The following is a 22,286-nucleotide window of genomic DNA, read 5'->3' on the forward strand; positions in this document are numbered from 1 at the left end:
CGACTTACCTTGCTGCAACTTAATTTGTTTTTCCCTGTCATGTTTCCCCATTTTCTGCTCTAAGGCATATTCTGTGGGATCTACAAAAATACTGTTTTATTATTTTTAGAAACACGGTGAACAGTGTGAAAAAGTTTCGAATACAAAATAGTGCTTATGTGTCGGAAATAAAGTGATAGTGCGACCTCGAGACCAGATGAGAGGAAGCACAGGTCTCAGCAAACTGTAATTACTTGTTTACATAAAAAATGTGACGTGAATTGTTTAATAATCTAAAAACAACAAAACTGTAATGTTATATATCCCACTGAAGATGTCTTAGAATGAGAAAGAGGCGAAATGTGCCTGGGAAAAATAAATTAAGTTGCAGCAAGAAAAATCAGTTTTATTTACAAAACAAGCATTTTATATAAATTTATGTTCTTGTGATGAGTTTGCCATTGAATTTTAAATGGAAATATGTTTCCGAATTTTTTACCTAATCCATGTCATTGGGCATCATTTTATGTAAGATGTGCTAACAGGGTATGAGAATGTGTGTCCTTTAGTAAATTTGAGTCATGTATGTTTGTTTTAATGACATGTTCCACAGGCTTGAGGATCTCCTCACTGTGAATCTATGTTACAAAAAGCATATCAAACTGTATGTGAAAATTTGAAAGCTAAATGCCTTGGATATTCTTGGAAAAAATAGTTCCTTGTTGGCAGCAGAATAATTATTTGTTTAATTCAGTACAGTATGTAGAGGAATGTTGAAAACTCACTGTGGTATTAATTCTGTTTTCTGGGTTTCACAGGAAATACCAGAAGAAAATTAAGGACTTTTTGAAAGATCTTATTTCAAAGCAACTAACAGATTCGGAAGATGGTGGCTCATCGGACTTAGAGTTAGATATTTGGGAAGAATCACTTGAAGAAGCAGACGATGATGACCAACTCGATGTGTCACATCTCTTTACGGTTGATACTCATCCATCCATGAAGGATGACTTAGACATTCCTGCATATAATCAGGTAAGATGTGCAATAAATTATTAATTTTCGCTTTATAGGTGGTCAAATCAAGAATTTTGTTTCAGAGTATGTATTTAAAATGGAACTAGCTCTCTCAAAGACTAGTGAGATTTTCTGTGCTATTAAGTATGTACATATTTAGGTTAGTGGTTGCCTTTCCTCATTTTTTGTAATTGATCCAATCCTTGGTTTTCCATAATTATAAAATATGTACAGTAATCATTTTGAACTACTGTTTTCGCCCCATTCTATAGTCTTCTTTGTACTTGAATCTAAAGCTTTTCAATATATCGTAAACTTCTAAGTAGTGTGTTTTTTGTTTGGTATATTGCAAAATTTTCTTTTGTGTAAAAAGTCTTTTGAGGTGTTGATATTTTGCAATTAGAGAGAAAAAGAATCTGCATAATTAAATCCATCTTTCTCACTGTATTTATCATTCTGCAGAAATTTAACGAAGTTCTTCAGAAACAAGAAGTAAAGTCAGATGAGAAGAATACACCAAATGCATCATTGCAAACATGTTTCAACTGTCTGGGAAATCACTGTTTGAGAGATTGTCCAGAACCTCGTCGCCCTGCTACAATTGCAAGAAATAGGAGAGATTTCATGAACAAACATGGTAACACTCCAAAAGTCAGGTATGGACAATTGTTCCAATTTCTTTCCATTTAATTAGTTTTTCATCTTTCCATTTACCTCGTTTTTCCCATTTAGCAATTAATTGTAGCCCATATCCTTTGTTGTCTTAGCATCATAACTACATTAATCAGCTGGTATCATATTAGGAAACAAGTTTAACAGTTATTTTTCAATTGGATGTTTCCCTACTAGTCTCTCTGCCCAACTTCTAACTTTGATTCTTGTGGATTAGTTAATTTGAGAATCCCCTGTAAAACTAGTACGCTGACCATTACATTGAAATGTAACCATTCCTGCAGAACTTGGATTTCAGCCTGTTTTTTTTCTTCCCCAAATGGTCCTTCAACCCTTTTCTGTGCACATAACTGATGGTAAGCAGTTGTGGGCCCCAACCTTTTGTGATTCTGCTTCCCTATCCGTTCTTCTTTCCAGTTCCTTTCCTTTAGGGCTGCAGTGAGTAATGGCCTAGAAGTTATGGGGTTCCCTAGCGGCGGGCTGTTAGTGTCTGTCAGTCATCTGCTGCTGTAAACTCTTTGCTTGCTTCAGCAACCATGATGGGCATGGAGGTGGAACACTGTGTATTTGGAAGAGTTGCAACTTGGCTTAATTGTACAAATTACGGTGATGGTGAAGATGTGTTAAAAATCACTCAACCTCAAGATATTCTACATGTCAGATCACTAGTAGGTAGCATCTGCAGCACCACAGTTTTATAAGACTTATCCAGCCGAGCAGAGCTCTGCCTGTGCAGATGTTTATACTATATGATCAAAAATATCTGGACACTCCCAAAAAAACGTGTTTTTCATATTAGGTGCAAAGTACTGCCACCTACTGCCAGGTATTCCATACTAGCAACATCAGTAGCCGCTAGACATCGTGAGAGAGCAGAAGGGAGTGCTCCGTGGAACTCATAGACTTTGAACGTGGTCAGGTGATTGGGTGTCACTAGTGTCATACGTCTGATGTGACAGTGAAGTGGAAACGTGAAGGGACATGTACAGCACAAAAGCGTACAGGCCAACCTCGTCTATTGACTGAGAGAGACTGCCGACAGTTGAAGAGGGTCGTGATGTGTAATAGGCAGGCATCTATCCAGACCATAACACAGGAATTCCAAACTGCATCAGGACCCACTGCAAGTACTAAGACAGTTAGGTGGGAGGTGAGAAAACTTGGATTTCATGGTTGAGCAGCTGCTCATAAGCCACACATCATGCCAGTAAATGCCAAACGACGCCTCGTTTGGTGTAAGGTGCGGAAACATTGGACGATTGAGCAGTGGAAAAACATTGATTGGAGTGACAAATCAGGGTACACAATGTGGCAATCCGATGGCAGGGTGTGGGTATTGCAAATGCTGAGAAAATGTCATCTGCCAACAGTAAAATTCGGAGGTGGTGGTGCTACGGTGGGGATCATGTTTTTCCCCTTATTGTTTTGTGTGATACTATCACACCATGCACCTACATTGATGTTTTAAGCACCTTCTTGATTCCCTCTATTGAAGAGCAGTTCAGGTTGGCGACTGCATCTTACAACACGATCAAGCACCTATTCATAATGCACAGCCTGTGGTGGAGTGGAGTGACCCGAATCATATAGTACACCTTTGGGATGTTCTGGAACGCTAACTTCGTGCCAAGCCTCACTGACCGACATTGATACCTCTCCCCAGTGCAGCACTCCGTGAAGAACGGGCTGCCATTCCCCAAGAAACCTTCCAGCACCTGATTGAACGTATGCCTACAAGAGTGGAAGCTGTCATCAAGGCTAAGTGTGGGTCAACACCATATTGAATTCCAGCATCCCCTGCGGGTTCGGGGGTTAGAATAGGCCCGCGGTATTCCTGCCTGTCGTAAGAGGCGACTAAAAGGAGTCTCAAACTTTTCGGCCTTATATGATGGTCCCCTGTTGGGTTTGACCTCCATCTCTTAAAATTTTCCGAAGAGCGAGCCGATTGGGGAAGGGCGCCTTACTTGGTGCATTGTGTCCATCTTGCGATCAGACCTTTCGCCAGCTTGTACAGCGTTGAACTGCAGTCCTGTCCGCTCTCCATCTCTTGGGCATGACTCTTTTTCTGCGTGCAGATAACACCTTGCACTGTGCAGTGCCTCTTTCTGCACCGACGGCGACCATGGACCACATGTTACCTAACATCCAGCACGGTAGCCAGTCCGTTGTGGTGGGGCCGCCATGTACCCTGTTGGTTGTAGCCCCCTGACAACACAGGGATCGCTCTACTGATGCCTGCGCCGTTAACTCCCCACGTATGCCAGGGAGTAGATGCCAATCCTCCTGGGGTATCGGGACTCCCGGCAACAGCCATCCTGCCAGGTGGCTCTTGCTGTGGCTGGGTGGCGCCCGTGGGGAGGGCCCTTGGTCGGAGTAGGTGGCATCGCGGCAGATGACCCGCAATGAAGCGTGGTACATTGTCTCTCGCTGGTGACCAGCCGCCAGCAGTCTCTAAGCGTTCTCGGGCTCAGTTTAACGCTCAGAAGTACAATCCGAAAACGTTCCCCTCCCTGGCCACACCGTGGGAGGAACGTAAGTCTCAGTATGGCAGTAGCAGTTATTTGCCCCACTTCTTAGTTTGTATGAGGGTTGATGGGAGTCTTTTCTCTCCACAAAGCCTCAGTTCTTCGTCGAGCATTTAGAGGACAAGTTTGGGGAGGTGGAGGGCTTGTCAAAAATGCGCTCTGGGTCAGTCCTGATACAAACGGCATCCTCTGCCCAGTCACGACGGTTACTCGCTTGTGACAAGTTGGGGGTTGTTGCCGTTACGATCACACCCCATAAGAGTTCAAATATGGTCCAGGGAGTTATTTACCATAGGGATCTTCTTTTGCAGTGTGATGAAGAACTGTGCGCCAATTTAGAGCGCCGAGGTGTACATTTCGTCCTGCGCGTTCGTCGGGGTCCGAAGGAAAATCAGATTGCTACCGGTGCCTTCATCTTGGCCTTCGAAGGGGATACATTACCGGAAGAAGTCAAGGTGATGGTCTACCGATGTGACGTTAAGCCCTATATCCCTCCCCCGATGCAGTGCCTTAAGTGCTGGAAGTTCGGCCATATGTCTTCTCGCTGCACTTCCAGCCTCACATGTCGAGATTGCGGACGCCCATCACATCCCAATACTCCATGTGCCCCGCCTCCCATCTGTGTCAACTGCGGGGAGCACCATTCACCTTGCCCGCCAGACTGCCGAATTTTCCAGAAAGAGCGTAAAATCATGGAATACAAGACCCTGGACCGACTAACCTATACTGAGCCAAGAGGAAATACGACCGACTCCATCCTGTGAGAATGACATCTTCCTACGCTGCTGCTACAACACCTGTGCTAGCCCCATCTCTTTCTCCAATTGTGGCCGGATCGACGAGTAGTAAAACTCCTCCTGCCCCCTCGCCTGTGGGGGGCTCAACCCACCTGGTTGCTCCTGCACCACCTACCTCAGGAGCAACACCATCCCACCCATCGGGGACATCCGTCCCCACTTCTAAGCCAGAGAAGTGTCCAACTTCTTTGGCATCTCACGCTCGCAAGGGGTCGCTTGGGTCCCTCCCTTCCCAGGTTTCCGCCAGCAAGAAGCCTGACGACCGACAATGGCGTAAGTGACCGCAATCAGCTGGTCGTAGGGCTTCATGATCCTCCTCCGTCCCGGAGACTGAATCGGTGAAGCCCTCCCAGCCGGTGCGACCCAAGGAATGGCGAGAGAAACCCAAGAAGAGCTCTCAGCCCAAGGAACTCGCGGTGGCAGCCATCCCACCGCAACCTTCCAGCTCTGTATCTGAGGATGCGGTGGAGATTCTGGCGTCCGCTGAGGACCTCGATCTCGCCGGTCCATCAGACGCCATGGAAAGCACTATCACAGGTGCTAAATCGGAGGCAGCAGGTGACCCAGTGGCGTAATCTCCCTTCCCAGTCCCGTCAAGCCTTTCTCAGCCATGGACAACACCATCCTCCAGTGGAACTGCAGCGGTTTCTTCCACCATCTAGCTGAGCTCCGCCAACTTATCAGCCTTCACCCTTTCCTCTGCATTGCCCTGCAGGAAACTTGGTTTCCAGCAATGCGAACCCCCGCCCTCCGTGGCTATCGGGGTTATTATAAGAACCGGGCAGCTTATGAAAGGGTGTCTGGTGGCGTCTGCATCTATGTCCTGAACTCTCTTCACAGCGAGTCTGTACCTCTCGACACACCTTTAGAGGCTGTCGCTGTTCGGGTGTGGACGCCACAGGCTGTTACCGTCTGCAGTCTTTACCTTCCACCGGATGGTGATGTCGCGCAGCATGTCCTGGCTGCTCTGATAGCTCAATTGCCTCCACCTTTCCTGTTACTGGGCGACTTTAACGCCCATAACCATCTGTGGGGTGGGTCAGTGGCAACAGGTTGTGGCACCATCGTTGAGCATTTATTGGCGCAGCTCGATCTCTCTATCTTAAATGATGGTCCCTTCACACACTTCAGTGTGGCGCATGGCACATACTCCGCCATTGACCTTTCGATCTGTAGCCCTAGCCTATTACCGTATGTCCAGTGGAGAGTGCATGACGACCTTTGTGGCAGTGACCACTTTCCGATCTTTCTGTCACTGCCACAGCGTCAGTCTTCTGGGCGCCCTAGCAGATGGGCTCTGAATAAGGCTGACTGGGACTTGGTCTCCTCAACTGCCGCTATTGAGCCTCTCTCTACCGATGCCATTGATGCAGTGGTTCAATCGGTCACCACCGGCTTCGTTACTGCCGCCGAATCTGCTATTGCCAGTTCTTCTGGGTCCCTTCAGCGGCGGACTGTGCCTTGGTGGTCGCCTGAGATTGCTGAAGCGATTAAAGCTCACCGGCGGGCGCTCCAGCGTAACAAGTGACATCCCTCAATTGACCACCTTATCGCCTTTAAACGGCTGCGTGCACGAGCCCGCTGCATTATCCGCCGTCGCAAGCAGGAATGCTGGGAGTGGTATGTGTCCACCATTGGCCTCCATGTCACTCCATCGCAGGTCTGGGCCAAGATTCGCCGCCTCTATGGCTATTGCTGAATGGAGCAGTTTGTACGGACTCCAGCGTCATTGCAAACCGCTTGGCAGAGTACTTTGCTATGAATTCCACTTCTGCCAACTACCCCTTGGGCTTCCGCTCCATTAAGGAGCGGATAGAACGTCGGAGTCTTTCTTTTCGCACTCACCATCCTGAATTGTACAATGTTCCATTCAGTGAGTGGGAATTTCGAAGTGCCCTCGCCGCTTGTCCTGATACCGCTCATGGGCCAGATAGCATCCACTCTGATGCTGAAACACCTTTCAGTGGACTGCCAGCGACGCCTCCTCGATCTTTACAACCGCATTTGGGTCGAGGGCGAGTTTCCGTCGCAATGGCGGGAAAGTCTTGTTGTCCCCATTCTGAAACCAGGGAAGAACCCTTTGGAGGTGGACAGCTACCGTCCCATTAGCCTCACCAACGTTCTTTGCAAGTTGCTTGAACGGATGGTGAGCCGATGCTTGAATTGGGTACTGGAGTCTCGGGGCCTTCTGGCTCCGTCTCAGGGTGGGTTCCGTAAAGGTCGCTCCGCCGCCGACAATCTGGTGAGCCTGGAGTCAGCCATCCGTACTGCCTTTGCCCGCCGTCAGCATCTGGTTGCTGTCTTTTTCATCATGTGGAAGGCATATGATACGACATGGCGTCATCACATCCTTTCTACGCTTCATGGATGGGGTCTTCGGGGCCCTCTGCAGATCTATATCCGCAATTTTCTGTCGTATCGTACCTTCCGCATGCACGTCGCGGCCTCATATAGTTCCTCCCAAGTCCAGGAGAACGGTGTGCCACAGGGTTCTGTTCTCAGTGTGTGTCTGTTTTTAATAGCTATTAACGGGCTCGCTGCGGCCGTGGGAAATACTGTCTCCACTTCCCTGTATGCTGACAACTTCTGCCTTTACTACAGCTCTATTGGCATTGCAGCTGCTGAACGTCAGCTACAGGGCGCAATCCGCAAGGTGCAGTCTTTTGCTGTAGCGCATGGTTTTCAGTTTTCCGCAGCCAAGACCTGCGTGATGCATTTCTGCCGGCGACGCACTGTTCACCCGGAGCCGCGGCTTTGTCTTGACAGCAACATTCTAAAAGTGGTGGAGTCACATAGGTTTTTGGGGATGGTTTTTGATGCCCGGTTGACTTGGCTGCCTCATATTCGGCAGCTTAAACAGGCGTATTGGCGGCATCTAAATGCTCTGCGATGCCTGAGCCACACCAGGTGGGGCGCCGACCGATCTACTCTCCTACGGCTTTACCAGGCGTTAATCCAGTCCCGTCTGGACTACGGAAGTCTGGCTTATGGCTCAGCATCCCCATCTGCGTTGCGGGTGCTGGACCCAATCCTCCACAGCAGGATACGCCTTGCCACTGGTGCCTTCCGAACCAGCCCTGTAGACAGCATACTTGTGGAGGCAGGTGTCCCTCCACTGCGGTTACGACGCCAACAATTACTGGCTGCTTATGCTGCCCATGTTTTTAGCTTGCCCGGGCATCCAAATTATCGTGTCCTCTTCGTGCAGTCAGTCGTTCATCTGCCAGAACGTCGGCCCCGGTTGGGTTGTCCGATCGCCGTACGTGTCAAACAGCTTCTTTCCTGGCTTGTGTGTTTCCCTGTTCCACCTCCTTTCCGGTCCCCTCTGCGTCCACCCCTGTGGTGTGTGCCTCGCCCTTGCCTTCGGCTCGACTTGGCACATGGCCCGAAGGACTCAGTCCCTCCGGAGGCCTTCCGACGCCGCTTTTATTCCATCCTGGCCACGTATCAGGGCTCGGGCGTTGTCTACACCGACAGTTCGATGGTTGCAGGTCTCGTCGGTTATGCACTAACTCTAGGGGACCATTCTGAACAACATTCGTTGCCGGCTGGCTGCAGTGTTTACACTGCTGAGCTGGTCGCCATCTTTCGTGCCCTAGAGTATATTCGCTCCTGCTCAGGTGAGTCCTTCGTTATCTGTAGCGATTCCCTGAGCGGTTTACGAGCTCTCGACCAGTGTTTCCCTCGTTCTCGTCTGGTGATGGCTATCCAGGAGTCCCTGCATACTCTCGCCCGTAGTGGCAGGTCTGTGGTCTTTGTTTGGACCCCAGGCCATGTTGGTATACCCGGCAATAAAACTGTTGACCGCCTGGCGAAAGAGGCCACCAGTGCGCCATCTCTGGAGATTGGCCTCCTGGCGGCTGATTTGCGGGCAGTCTTATGCCGCAAAGTTCTCTCGTTTTGGGATGCTGAATGGCACGGTCTGACCACTCCTAACAAACTCCGTGCCGTCAAGGACACAACGACTGTGTGGTGGTCATCCATGCGAGCCAACCGCAGGGACTCAGTCGTCCTTTGTCGGCTCCGCATTGGCCACACCCGACTCACGCACAGTTATTTACTGTGTCGTGAGGATCCCCCTCTTTGTCGTTGTGGGGCGTCCTTGACGGTGGTCCATATTCTGTCGGAGTGCCCCCGTTTAACCGTGCTCAGGCACACTTTTGCAATGCCAGACACGCTCTCTGCTCTTTTATCAGATGACTCTGCCATGGTGGACTTGGTTTTGTGTTTTATTTGGGCAGGGGTTTTTTATCCTTTAATCTGAGTGTTTTTTTTAAGTGTTGATTCTGGCTTTTAGTCTCTGATTTTAAACTGAGTTTTTAAAGTGTTCTTGGTGGTTGGCTTTTCCTCTTTTTCTCTACGGTTGCCCAACCACCGTCACACTGTGTGTTTTAATTTTTTTTTTGTCTGGTCTCTGTCAGAGTATTTCATGTCCTGTTTTGTCTGCTGTATTTCCTGTTGTTCGTTTTTTATTCTCTTCGGGGTGGTTGTAGTTTTTATGGAACAATGGACCGATGACCATAGTAGTTTGGTCCCTTTAATCCCACAAACTAACCTGAATTCCAGCATTACCGATGGAGGACGCCACAAATTTGTGTGATTTCAGCCTGGTGTCCGGATACTTTTGATCACATAGTGTATTTCCCTAGCAGTTTGTGGGAACAAAATGATTCTTACTGATCAAACTTGCAATATAGGGGTGGACCATAAGTGCGTACTAACACACAACCAATGAAGAGAGCTCTTAAAGTTAGGAGCAAACAGGAAAATCTGTGATGAATTAACAACACTGAAATAGAATAGATTGCTACTCACCTCATGGAGGAGTCATTGAGTGATACAGAAGCACATTTAAAGTACATTTAGAAGTAGACTAAGCTGTTGGACAAAAGTCTTTCCTCAGACAGAAAATACACATCTATACATGCACAACACATGTGACCACTGTTGTTTCCAGGCAAGAAGGTGAGCAAAGATCTCGGCTGTGTTGGGTAGTGCAGTTACAGAGGAGGTGTGGAGCCAGGGAGGTTGGAGAGATAGCAGGGTTGGGGTTGGGGAAGGTGCTGTATTGCTACATGTGTGAATATGTAGGGACATGGTGGGGACTAGATGGTGGGCTGTTAGGTATATGCAGTACCGGAGGTTGTACCAGGGGAGAAAAGAGAAGAGGAGGAAGGCAGAGAAGGGGAAAGGACTATGAGGTGTACAGGAACAGAAAATACATTTTAGAGGGAGTTTTCACTTGCAAAATTCAGACATTTCTGCATTGTGCAGGTGGAACTCTCCCCATGACCTCTCATGACCATGGGACTGGTGAGCTCATTGTTTAGTCCCTTAACCCTCACAGCCAGCCATCTTAGGCCATATTATGAGCTATAAAGAAATAAAGTAGCTTTAACAGAAGACCTTCTCTGTGCCAACCTCCATGGATTCTGAAAACATCAGTCATGCAAAGCAAAACTCATGATTTACTCATATTACATCCTGAAAGCTACAGATTAAGGCCATACTATGGTTGTAGTTTTTTACTTCTATAAAGCAGTTGACAAAGTACCAAACTGAGTATTGATGTGTGATCTAACAAAATTTATGACTGGATTGAAATTTCTCAGTAGGGAGGACACTATATATTATCTTGGATGTAACGTTATTAGTAGATACAAAGTAACTTCAGACGTACCAGAGAGAGGTGTATTGAGAATATTTCTATTGATTCAGTATGTTAATGACTCGGCCGACAATAGTAACTGTAACCTCTGATGTTTTGGTGATGATTTACCTTTCTGTAATGAAGTACTATCTGAAAAACATTGCACAAATATTCATTCATACTTGATAAGATTCCAAAGTGGTGTAAAGATTGGAAGCTTCCTGTAAATGTTCAGAAATGTAAATTGGTTACTTCACAAAATGCAAAAACATATGTTCTTGTGACTGTAAATATCAGTGAGTCACTATTGGAATGAGTCATCATAGGTAAACCAGCAGGTGTACTTACCTTCATTGATAGGATTCTGGGAAAATGTGAGTCTTGCTTAAAATCGCCTGTATGGCAAGTCCTAGAATATTTTTAAAGTGTATGTGGCTCATACAAAATATGTCTAACAAAGGATATTGATTGCATACAAAGCATGGTAATACCAGTGGTCACAAGTTTAATTTATTCTTTGTCATAGAAATGTGGAAGAATGTAACTTGACAGACGTTTGAATATCGATGTCAGCTATTCTGCAAAAGCTTGCTTATAAATTGTTGAGAACCACTTTTAAGTGAGAAATCTAGAAATTTGCTAAAGCCACCTAAGTATTGATCCTGTACTGTGGAGACAAGATTCGACTAATTGCAGTGCACGCAGAGGCATTTAAGTATTCCTTCTTTCCATAATCCACATGTGAATGGAATGGGAAGGAACACAAATACGTAGTTCAATAGGAAGTGTATTCTCTCCATGCAGTTAACTAAGAGCTCATTAAGCCTTGCAGATTTTATAGTGTCTCAGTGGAAAGATCTGCAGTGCTGACAAATACTGTCTACAACAACTTTTCTAAGCAATTGCGTGGTCCCTCATCGACTATGGGAACATCGTTTGTGGTTCAGTCTGAACTTCATATCTTCTATAGATGGATACAGACATCAAACTGGCATCGTGTGTAGCAGTAAAAGTCCTACACCAATTCCTAGCCTCTGTGCTGAAGCTAATGAACCACCACTTACTGTTGGATTGCTACATAAGTTCATAGCATTTCTCTGTAAGTTAATAAATGCAACAGTACATATAACAGAGACATTAGTTATCAATAATGTGTTCTCTGTAAACAAACAATGGAAACTCCAGGTAGGAATATCAACAATATAGGAAAAGACAGACTGTTACTTATTGTAAGGAAGACACATCAGGTTGCAGACAGGCACAATTAAAGGACACAAATGAAGCTTGTGGCTACAGCCCTCATCAGTAAAAGAGAGACACACACAACATTCACACACTAGCAAGTACATGTCATGCACACACGACTGCCAACTCCAGCTTTGGCATTCTGCCCTGAGATGCTAGAGTTGGTGGTCATGTGTGCATGGCTGTGCTTGATTGTTTGTGTGAATGGTGTGTGCACCTGTTTTACTGAAGATGAAGGCTTTGGCTGAAAGCTTTATATAAGTGTCTTTTAATTGTGCCTGTCTGCAACTAGATGTGTCTTCTTACATATGGCAAGTAGCAATCTGTTTTTTCGTGTATTCTCCTTAACTATTTACAACAGTCTGCCAATGCTGGAGTAACTTCTTGATTTTGTGACTGTAGAGGTCAAATGGTTATGATGCGAAGACCTCATGTTCAGAGCCCATTTTCACATGGGAAGGAAGTTCCTTGAAGGCTTTTAAATAGAAAACAGAAAAGATGAAAATCTGAATGGGCGAGATCAGGTGAATAAGGTGGATGTGGAATCACTTCTCAAACCCAGCTCCTGTATAGTGTTTTTTGTTTAGTCTAGCAGAATGCATGTGGGCTTTATAGTAGAGTAGCAGCCTTTCATTCAGTCTTCCTGGTCGTTGTTCCTGGACTGCGTCTGCACGATGTCTCAGATGTCTCAGTTGTTGACAATAAATGTCACCAGTGATAATTACACCTCGGTGAAGCCGTTCATAGTACACGACACCATTGATGTTCCACCAGATGCGTAACATTATCTTTTGTGGATGCAAGCAGGTTTTGTATGTGGAGTTGCTGCTTTGTTTGGGCTCAGCCAATCCTTTATTTTCCTTATGTTTAAAGACACCATTTCTCTTCACCAGTAATTATACAGAATAGGACTGATTGGTGTTCGTGAGCCAGTTGATGGTGAGTAAGCAAAAATGCACATATTGCCACCACCTGATTTTTATGATTTTGGCATAGAGCATGCTGTATCCATACACCCAATCTTTAAGCTTTCCCCATTGCATGCAAATGTCACAAAATTGTGAAATAATGATCACAGTTCATTTTATTTACCAGTTCTCAAGTACACTGATGTGGATCATTGTGGATTAATGTGTTGAAATGATCTTCATCAAACTCCAAAGGACTTCTTGAACTTGGAGAGTCACTAGTCTCAAAACGATCCTCCTTAAAAAGAGAAAATTATTTTCCTGCTGTGCTCTGTCGAATGGCATATCCCCATACATGGTGCAAATGTTTCTGTCAGCTTAGCTGCCACTCCTCTGTTGAACTCAAACAGAAAAAATATATCGGAAATATTCAGATTTCTACACTTGGCACTCGTATTTTCTAGCATCTACTGGCTCCACTTACTATCTCCAAATGACAATTGATAAATAAACAACTGGAATACCAACATGCAAAACAAAAATGTTATGAACTTATGCAGCAGCCTGATATTTGATGCCAGCTTTTCACCATGCGTATGCCTTCAAATTAAAGTTGATCAAAAAGTCTTCAGTATCCACTGTCATCGCTCACCCTCCAGCAATGTGACTATTCGTTAACTGCCTGTGAGCCAAAAAGCCATTTGTGATCCAATTTAAACCACTTTTAGTTGAGAATAACATAGCAAATGTTTCTCTCAGGGTGTGGGAGTAAGCAGGCAGTTTGGCTTGTAAAGAGACCAAGAATAGATTTTAAATTATTTGCTTTCAATAATTTGAATATGACAATTTTTAACCCTTGTCTAGCAGTATAAATATTAGCAAAAACAAAGATGATGTGGCTTACCAAACGAAAGTGCTGGCAGGTTGATTGACACACAAACATACACACAGAATTCAAGCTTTCGCAACCAACGGTTGCATCATCAGGAAAGAGGGAAGGAGAGGGAAAGAGGAAAGGATGTGGGTTTTAAGGGAGAGGGCAAGGAGTCATTCCAATCCCGGGAGTGGAAAGACTTACCTTAGGAGGAAAAAAGGACAGGTATACAAACGAGCGCGCACTCGTGCGCACACACACACACACACATATATATATATATATATATATATATATATATATATATATATATATATATATATATATCCATCTGCACATACACAGACACAAGCAGACATTTGTAAAGGCAAAGAGTTTGGTCAGAGGGAAAGGATGTGTTGGAGTGCAAGTTCCCATCTCCGCAGTTCAGAGGGACTGGTGTTGGGTGGGAGAATCCAAATGGCACATACGGTGTAGCAGGTTCCTAGGTCCCTAGAATTATGCTGGAGGGCATGCTCTGCTACTGGGTATTGGACATCTCCTAGGCGGACAGTTCGTCTGTGTCCGTTCATGCGCTCAGCCAGTTTAGTTGTTGTCATTCCAATGTAAAAGGCTGTGCAGTGCAGGCATGTCAGCTGATAAATGACATGTGTGGTTTCACACGTGGCCCTGCCTTGAATTGTGTATTTTTTACCAGTAGGGGGGCTGGAGCAGGTGGTTGTGGGGGGATGCATGGGGCAGGTTTTGCAGCGGGGTCGGTTACAGGGGTAGGAACCGCTGTGTACAGAAGGTAGTCTGGGAATATTGTAGGGTTTAACAAGGATGTTATGGAGGTTAGGTGGGCGACGAAAGGAAACTCTGGGTGGTGTGGGGAGAATTTTGTCAAGGGATGATCTCATTTCAGGGGTTGACTTGAGAAAGTCATATCCCTGGCGGAGTAATTTATTGATGTATTCGAGGCCAGGATAATATTGGGTGACAAGGGGGATGCTTCTGTGTGGTCTGAGGGTAGGAACATTGTTGTTGGACGGGGAGGAATGTATTGCTCGGGAGATCTGTTTGTGGACAATGTCTGTAGGATAATTGTGGAAGAGGAAAGCACTGGTCAGGTTATTGGTGTAATTGTTGAGGGATTCGTCACTGGAGCAGATACATTTGCCACGAATACCTAGGCTGTAGGGAAGGGAGCGTTTGATGTGGAATGGATGGCAGCTATCAAAGTGAAGGTAGTGTTGTTTGTTTGAGGGTTTGATATGTACAGAGGTGTGGATGTGAGCTTCAACAAGATGAAGGTCAACATCCAGGAAGGTGGCTTGGGTTTTGGAGAAGGACCAGGTGAAATTCAGATTCGAAAAGGAGTTGAGGTTATGGAGGAAATTAAGGAGTGTTTCTTCACCATGAGTCCAGACCACAAAGATGTCATCTATAAACCTATACCAGGCCAGGGGAAGCAGCTGTTGGGTCTTCAGGAAAGTCTCCTCCATGCGGCCCATGAAGAGGTTGGCATAGGACGGAGCCATCCTGGTTCTCATGGCAGTTCCCCTGATTTGTTTGTAGGTCTGGCCTTCAAAAGTGAAGTAATTATGGGTGAGGATGAAGTTGGTGAGTGTGATAAGGAACAAGGTTTTTGGAAGATCTTCAGGTGGGCGTTGGGAGAGGTAGTGCTCAAGGGCAGAGAGACCATGGGTGTGTGGGATGTTTGTGTAAAGGGATGTAGCATCTATGGTGACAAGAAAGGTTTCAGGTGGGAGAGGAGTGGGAATGGATTTGAGGCATTCTAGGAAGTGGTTTGTGTCCTTGATGTAGGATGGGAGTCTGCGGGTGATAGGTTGGAGGGGTTGGTCTACCAGAGCTGAGATACGTTCTGTTGGGGCTTTGAAGCCTGCTACAACGGGACGGCCAGGATGGTTCTCTTTGTGGATTTTGGGTAATAGGTAGAAGGTAGGGGTACGTGGCTCAGGTGGAGTGAGTAAGTCTATGGAAGCCGTTGTGAGGCCTTGTGAGGGACCTTGGATTTTTAGGATTTTCTGCAGCTCAGTCTGGATAGAGGGAATGGGATCCTGGGTAACAGCTTTATAGGTTGAGGTGTCGGAGAGTTGACGCAGTCCTTCTGCCACATACTCCACACGGTCAAGTACCACAGTTGTGGAGCCTTTATCAACCGGGAGGATTACAATAGAGCGGTCTGTTTTCAGCTCCTTAATGGCACAGGATTCAGCTGGGGTGATGTTGGGGGTTGTCGGGATGTTCTTCAAGAAGGACTGGGAGGCAACACTGGATGTGAGGAATTCCTGAAATGTCTGCAAGGGATGGTTTTGGGGGAGGGGAGGAGGATCCCTTTGAGAAGGCGGTCGGAACTGTTCTAGACAAGGTTCAACACTGGGTCTAGTATTTGGGGACTGTGTTTGGGTAGTGAAGTGATATTTCCAGTTGAGGTTCCGGGTGAATGAGAGGAGATCTTTAACCAGAGCAATGTGGTTGAATTTAGGTGTGGGAGTGCAAGTTCCCATCTCCGCAGTTCAGGTGGACTGGTGTTGGGTGGGAGAATCCAAATGGCACATACAGTGTAGCATGTTCTTAGGTCCCTAGAATTATGCTGGGTATTGGACATCTCCTAGGTGGACAGTTCGTCTGTGTCCGTTCATGCGCTCAGCCAGTTTCCCACCCAACACCAGTCCCTCTGAACTGCGGAGATGGGAACTTGCACTCCAACACATCCTTTCATCTCGCCATCCCCCTGGACTGAATCTACGTTAACCAACCTCACTCCCATTTACTCTTCAGTCTTCTCCTCTTTCCCTTTCTTTTTTAGCCATTCATGCATTTTTTCATCCTACATCTTTATACTATATACCTCTTTACTTCTGTATGCATCCTCTTTGGTTTGAAGCTGGCACAGTACCTACAGTAGAATATCTTAGGCTTCCCTCTGACAACCATGCCTCCATCCTTGCTACCCTCCCTGTTTTCCTTTCCCTGTTGCTTCATAACCTGGGTTGTGAGTAACTAAATCCACTTTCCCTTCTTCCCTTTCTTTCCCCTCTCTCCTCCCTGATGAAGGAACATTTATTCCGAAAGCTAGGAACATAAATTTTTGGTTGTTTTTTGTGTATCTATCGGCTGTACTGAGCTGAGGTAAGTACTGGCCAGCCCCTCTCTCTCTTTGTTAGTATTTGTTTCACATCTTTATATAAGATTTTCCATTAATTATTTTTGAGCATAATGCATTTGGAAAGCTCTGCTCATTAGCTTTTCAGTGGTAAAGTTTCAATGCTGTATTTGTATTAAAACCAGAATTATAATCATTTGTATTGCGACAGGTACATGCAAATTTCACACAATTTCCAAACTTTGCAGACGTGTATCTCTTCACAGTTGTCATATACCCTGGCAAATTAGTAGTTTTCCTCATCGTAACTGGATCACTGAATGCACCAGATTTGAAATCATTGTGAGGTGGTGGGTTGAAAATGTTACTTTTCTGTGTTGGATTGACATGGAATTATTCTGACACCCTATTCACAAGGCACTGTGGCAGAAGTTGAGAGAACCAGCATTTGCAGCTGACTGCAAAATGATTCTACTGCTGCTAATGTATGTATTGTGTAAGGAGCATGAAGATAAGATGAGAGAAATTAAACTCTTACATAGACATAGACATAGACATCCAGTTTTCTGTATTTCTATTTGTAAGTGGAACAGGCAAGGAAAGGACTGGTAATGGCTTGTGGTACCCTCTGCATGCACTGTACAATGGCTCGTGGAATACGTACATAGATGTAGATCGCTGTGTAATGTTAATTATGGGTTTATTATATTAAATAAATTGTGGATAGTGTTATTTGTTACTGGTGTTAAATTTATGTAATTCTGTATCTTTGTGATTTCAGCCGTTATCATATGGATGAAGAGCAAAGGTTTGCCCGTTTCCGACCAGGAGAAATAAGTCGCAGTTTGCGGAAAGCATTAGGTTTATCAAAACATCAGCTCCCCCGTCATATATATCGTATGAGGCGACTGGGCTATCCACCAGGATGGATGGAAGAGGCAAGGATATCACATTCCGGGATTTCATTATTTGATTCAGAAGGACAAGGTATTCCATTAGGTTATGATTTGAGAAATATGTTTGCTTGATAGAAGCACTGAATAAGAGTAAAGATGTGATATTAAGTGGGATTAGATACTGGCAAAAATGAGCTAAGTTTTATGATAGTCATATACTTTGGTAATTTTTATCCTTTGTTTAAGAATGCCACTAGTAGTTTTATTTCACACTTCGTTATGCATTTGCTCAGTCAGCGGTGTTCATAAAAAAGTGTTAAATGTCCAGGAAACCACTTCCAGGAGAAGTGGATGGATAACTTAATGATTTGAACATATTACATCAGTGAAAACAGTGATAAAATTCTAACAATTTTGGCTCATTCATCGCTGTGGAAATGGGCTATCCATGAAGGAATTAGATTATACTGCTACACTATGCACCCTCAGCTACATTTCGTATGCTGAGCATTTAAGAATAAATGTAATATCATACATGTGAATGGGTATATTAGTGATGTAGTATATTATCTTTGTGGTCCTGTCACATGGTCCTGTGGCAGGGTGTATACGCCCCAGAAAATCTGGGAAAAACCTGGGAATTTTTTCATGTGAATGAAAACTGGGAAAAAGCCAAGAATTTTTCAGAATTTCAGGAATTTTTCAGTGTTCTAGTTTTCACTTAACTTTTTGTAATTTTGGCTGGTAAGAACTGACATTCTAACACCTGTCAACAGCAAAATGTGTCAAAGGCTTTAGGACGAAGACTGTGCAATACTTCATAACAACAAATTGCGTACGACAAATGTGACATCACAATTGTTTGCATCAAGGCCCAAGAGAAAGTTAGGCCGTGGCGCATATGTCATGAAGGTACGCCTGAACTTGCTCACCCAGTTGCCCAGCTCAGCAGATAAAATGCTTTTCTAAACCTGTTAATTTACAGCTTGGTGTGTACATACTAACAAGAATTGCATCTGCTACTGGAATATGCAATTAAGCCCTACTGATTAACAGTGCTACAACAAAATTTAATTGAAGAGCAATACTTGACATAAATGGAATTACAGCTTGTTCATAGCATTTATCTCTTCTGCTTAACAGTCCTCATCTCGTTAAAGAATTGATGCCTTATGCAATTGATAATCATTTTGGCATGATGTTAATTTTATTGTACCACAGTACAGCCATAACAAATTGTAGCCCTGTGGACTTTCTATCATTGTAGGACTAATAACAGTAAGACTCCATAATGGCGGATTCTAGCGGAAGATGCTATTCTCATTTGTACATACATGTCTAGTTAAGAGTTAACAGGTATAAAAACATAGTTTGTGTGCTGAGCTGAGCGAGCGAGCTGGCTACCTAGCTCAGGCCTACCTTTGTAATGTAAGTGCTGCAGCCTTTCTTTCTCATAGGCCTCAGTTTGCATTAGGTTCATTTAAGCACTTGCCAGCGGGTTCACTCGCATGCATAGTTGAGTCGCATATGAGCAGTACCTTTTCCTGCCTCTGGCTACTTGAAGTGTGTGTGTTACTGATTTTGCTGTTTCTTCTTCATCAAATGAAAACAAAATGGATTTCTGTGGCTGGGGGCTATCAAGTGAATTAAAATACATTCATATAATTACAGAAGGCTATAATTTTTATTAGTTTGTGTCCTGATTTTATTTTATTTCCATGTTTTTGGCTGTCAAGCATAAAGTACCTTGCAGAACAATGAAGTTATTTTTGTCGGCTTGCTAAAGACAGTCAATTTATTTGAAACGAAGTGTTTCAGTCCAAACTGTTAGCTAGTTTCAACTGTTCGCTGAGTTGCAAGTGCATATTTTCACCTTCTAGCATGTATGGCATTATGCCATAATAAAGAACCTAACATAGTTGTGGTACACAAAGAAATTTTATGTCCCAAAAACCACACTGAAAAGATTAGTTCAGGTTGGGGCCTACTTCCTTGTGAATCTGGACATATGAATGTGCACTTTAAGCCGAATTATGCATTTTAGTATTGTTAAGCAAATTCTGATGCTCTTGGAGTAGCCGCTAATTTCCTGTTTCTTTAAGACATGGGAGCTACGTATGCACAGTGATGCCTGTTTTCTGATGCTCTCTGGCAGCTGCTGAAATTAATCTGTTTCTAACAGGTTGGGGGGAACTATTACAAATGGTGGTTCAAGAAGTGTTAGTAACAAAGTGAATTTAGTTTTACGCAAGATAAATTACGTTATGTGTGAGAATGTTGGATGAATTTCGTAAGTCACAGAGCGTTTGACTCTCATTGAAAACTTAACACTTTCAGGAACAGCTGCTTAGAAGAATTTCAAGCCCAGAAGACCAGACATTTATTCATTATTTAAAATTTTACCAGCACATTTATGTGATATGTCTTAAAGTGTAACACACACAAAAAATCACCAATATTATATGTATACTATGTGTACACTAAGTGTATTAATTTAAACCATAAACTTTTCGTATTTGTGTTTGTGCTACTTAACAGTGATGCTGCTATTGACTGACCACAACGTGTGGCATAAGTTCTGAATATCTGCTGTCATCGGTTAGCCTACAATGGCACATCAACAAAATCCCCCCCCCCCCCCCTCTCTCTCTCTCTCTCTCTCTCTCTCTCTCTCTCTAAAATGCCAGAAAGTTCTATGCCGGTGAATAAAACTCAGCCATTCTTAGGATTGATAAGTTTTAGAGTCCTGATGGAAAGTATACCATCACTTAACACAGGAAAAGTGTATTTTTGATTGGGATTTTTTTTCCCTTGTCTATGTATACAACCTGTGTAGTCATGGCCTAGTGATTTAGTGATTTTCATCGCTGACTGACTATCCTGAGTTCAGTTCCCAGAGGCCACCTTGAATTTTCTGGGACTGGAAACATTGCTATGAGTCCTCTTGATCTCATAACGCTAATTAGCAAGGTGTTTGATTACTTGAGCAGTGACATCAAAACACAAACCATTGAAACAAGGCTAGATCCATACTGAGACTCGTACGACATTTATTTTTATTGTTTGTAATTTGATGTTGTATTGTTAATGTATTAATATTTATATCAGATGGCTATAACATTGAGGCTGTTTTCATAACTATTACATATGTTAGCTGTTTTAATTTTTTTTTTACCATTAAGATTTGTAGTTTTATTTTGTTGTTGCTCTCCTCTCATTTTAAAGGCTTAATACGTTTGACAATTCTGACAGGCTGTTTTATTGAAATTCCAAGATCATTGTCCACTGATTATTAGAATTAACTCAGTCATAGAAAGATAATTGATATTAAACTATTTGATTGTTTAGAAGTTGCTGATCCTGAAGATGAGGATGGAGAAATTGTTTCTAAGGGATCAAAAGATACGTATGACATGAAAAAAATCATCAGTTATCCTGGTTTCAATGTACCCTGCAGTCCAGATATTATTGATGTAAGTTCTGTAGTGACAGAATTAATATTTTTTGTAGAAAGTTCGGAGTTATTTCACGTTATTAGAAACTAGCTTAGCACCAGCTACTTGCTCGCGTAGACTGTATGGTCTGCACAGATTTTTTATTTTAATCGAATTTTTATGTTGTTTACGAATTGTAACACCTGAACTTTTCACACTAAGGCCATAGAGGCATGGTCTCTTCTGAATATACATTTGACCAAAAAGTGAGTCTTGGTAACTGGAGTCAAAGGTTTGTGTTAATCATGTCCTTTGTGTTCTTGCAATAATATTTCCATAGGAACATTCATCCCCTAAACATATTTCTTTATATGTAACTGAGAAGCGAAATACCAATTTTCATAGATCTAGCTTTAAAAATACTGTAGTGACTGTTTAATGACTGTTTATTTTCAAAATATTTCCACTCACTATTTTATTCCCTTGGTGATTGAATTTCAAAAAAAAAAATGCTGCAACACGTATGTTTTTATTTCTGACTGAGAAACCAAATACCAGTTTCCATAGTTCTGGCTTCAGAATTGTCATATATATATATATAAAACAAAGATTCCAAGACTTACCAAGCGGGAAAGCGCCGGCAGACAGGCACATGAACAAAACACACAAACACACACACAGAATTACGAGCTTTCGCAACTGGCAGTTGCTTCGTCAGGAAAGAGGGAAGGAGAGGGAAAAATGAAAGGATGTGGGTTTTAAGGGAGAGGGTAAGGAGTCATTCCAATCCCGGGAGCGGAAAGACTTCCCTTAGGGGAAAAAAAGGACAGGTGTACACTCGCGCGCGCGCACACACACACACACACACACACACACACACACACACACACACACACACCCGTATATATATATATATATATATATATATATATTAAAAACAAAGATTCCAAGACTTACCAAGCGGGAAAGCGCCGGCAGACAGGCACATGAACAAAACACACAAACACACACACACACAGAATTACGAGCTTTCGCAACTGGCAGTTGCTTCGTCAGGAAAGAGGGAAGGAGAGGGAAAAATGAAAGGATGTGGTTTTTAAGGGAGAGGGTAAGGAGTCATTCCAATCCCGGGAGCGGAAAGACTTCCCTTAGGGGAAAAAAAGGACAGGTGTACACTCGC

At 43.9% G+C, this 22,286-nt stretch overlaps 1 protein-coding gene across 1 annotated transcript in view; it reads left to right on the forward strand.

Moving 5' to 3' along the window:
* The window catches only part of LOC126279205 (zinc finger CCHC domain-containing protein 8 homolog), a 58,627-nt gene that overhangs the window by 9,480 nt on the left and 26,861 nt on the right, over nucleotides 1–22,286 (forward strand). Inside the window, exons 2-5 of the mRNA XM_049979656.1 lie at nucleotides 798–1,014; nucleotides 1,459–1,652; nucleotides 17,558–17,763; nucleotides 21,021–21,145. Coding sequence (XP_049835613.1) covers nucleotides 798–1,014; nucleotides 1,459–1,652; nucleotides 17,558–17,763; nucleotides 21,021–21,145 — 742 coding nt within the window. The remainder of the gene's footprint in view (nucleotides 1–797; nucleotides 1,015–1,458; nucleotides 1,653–17,557; nucleotides 17,764–21,020; nucleotides 21,146–22,286) is intronic.

The sequence above is a fragment of the Schistocerca gregaria genome, chromosome 1, assembly GCF_023897955.1.
Source record: "Schistocerca gregaria isolate iqSchGreg1 chromosome 1, iqSchGreg1.2, whole genome shotgun sequence".
NCBI classification, from domain to species: domain Eukaryota; kingdom Metazoa; phylum Arthropoda; class Insecta; order Orthoptera; family Acrididae; genus Schistocerca; species Schistocerca gregaria.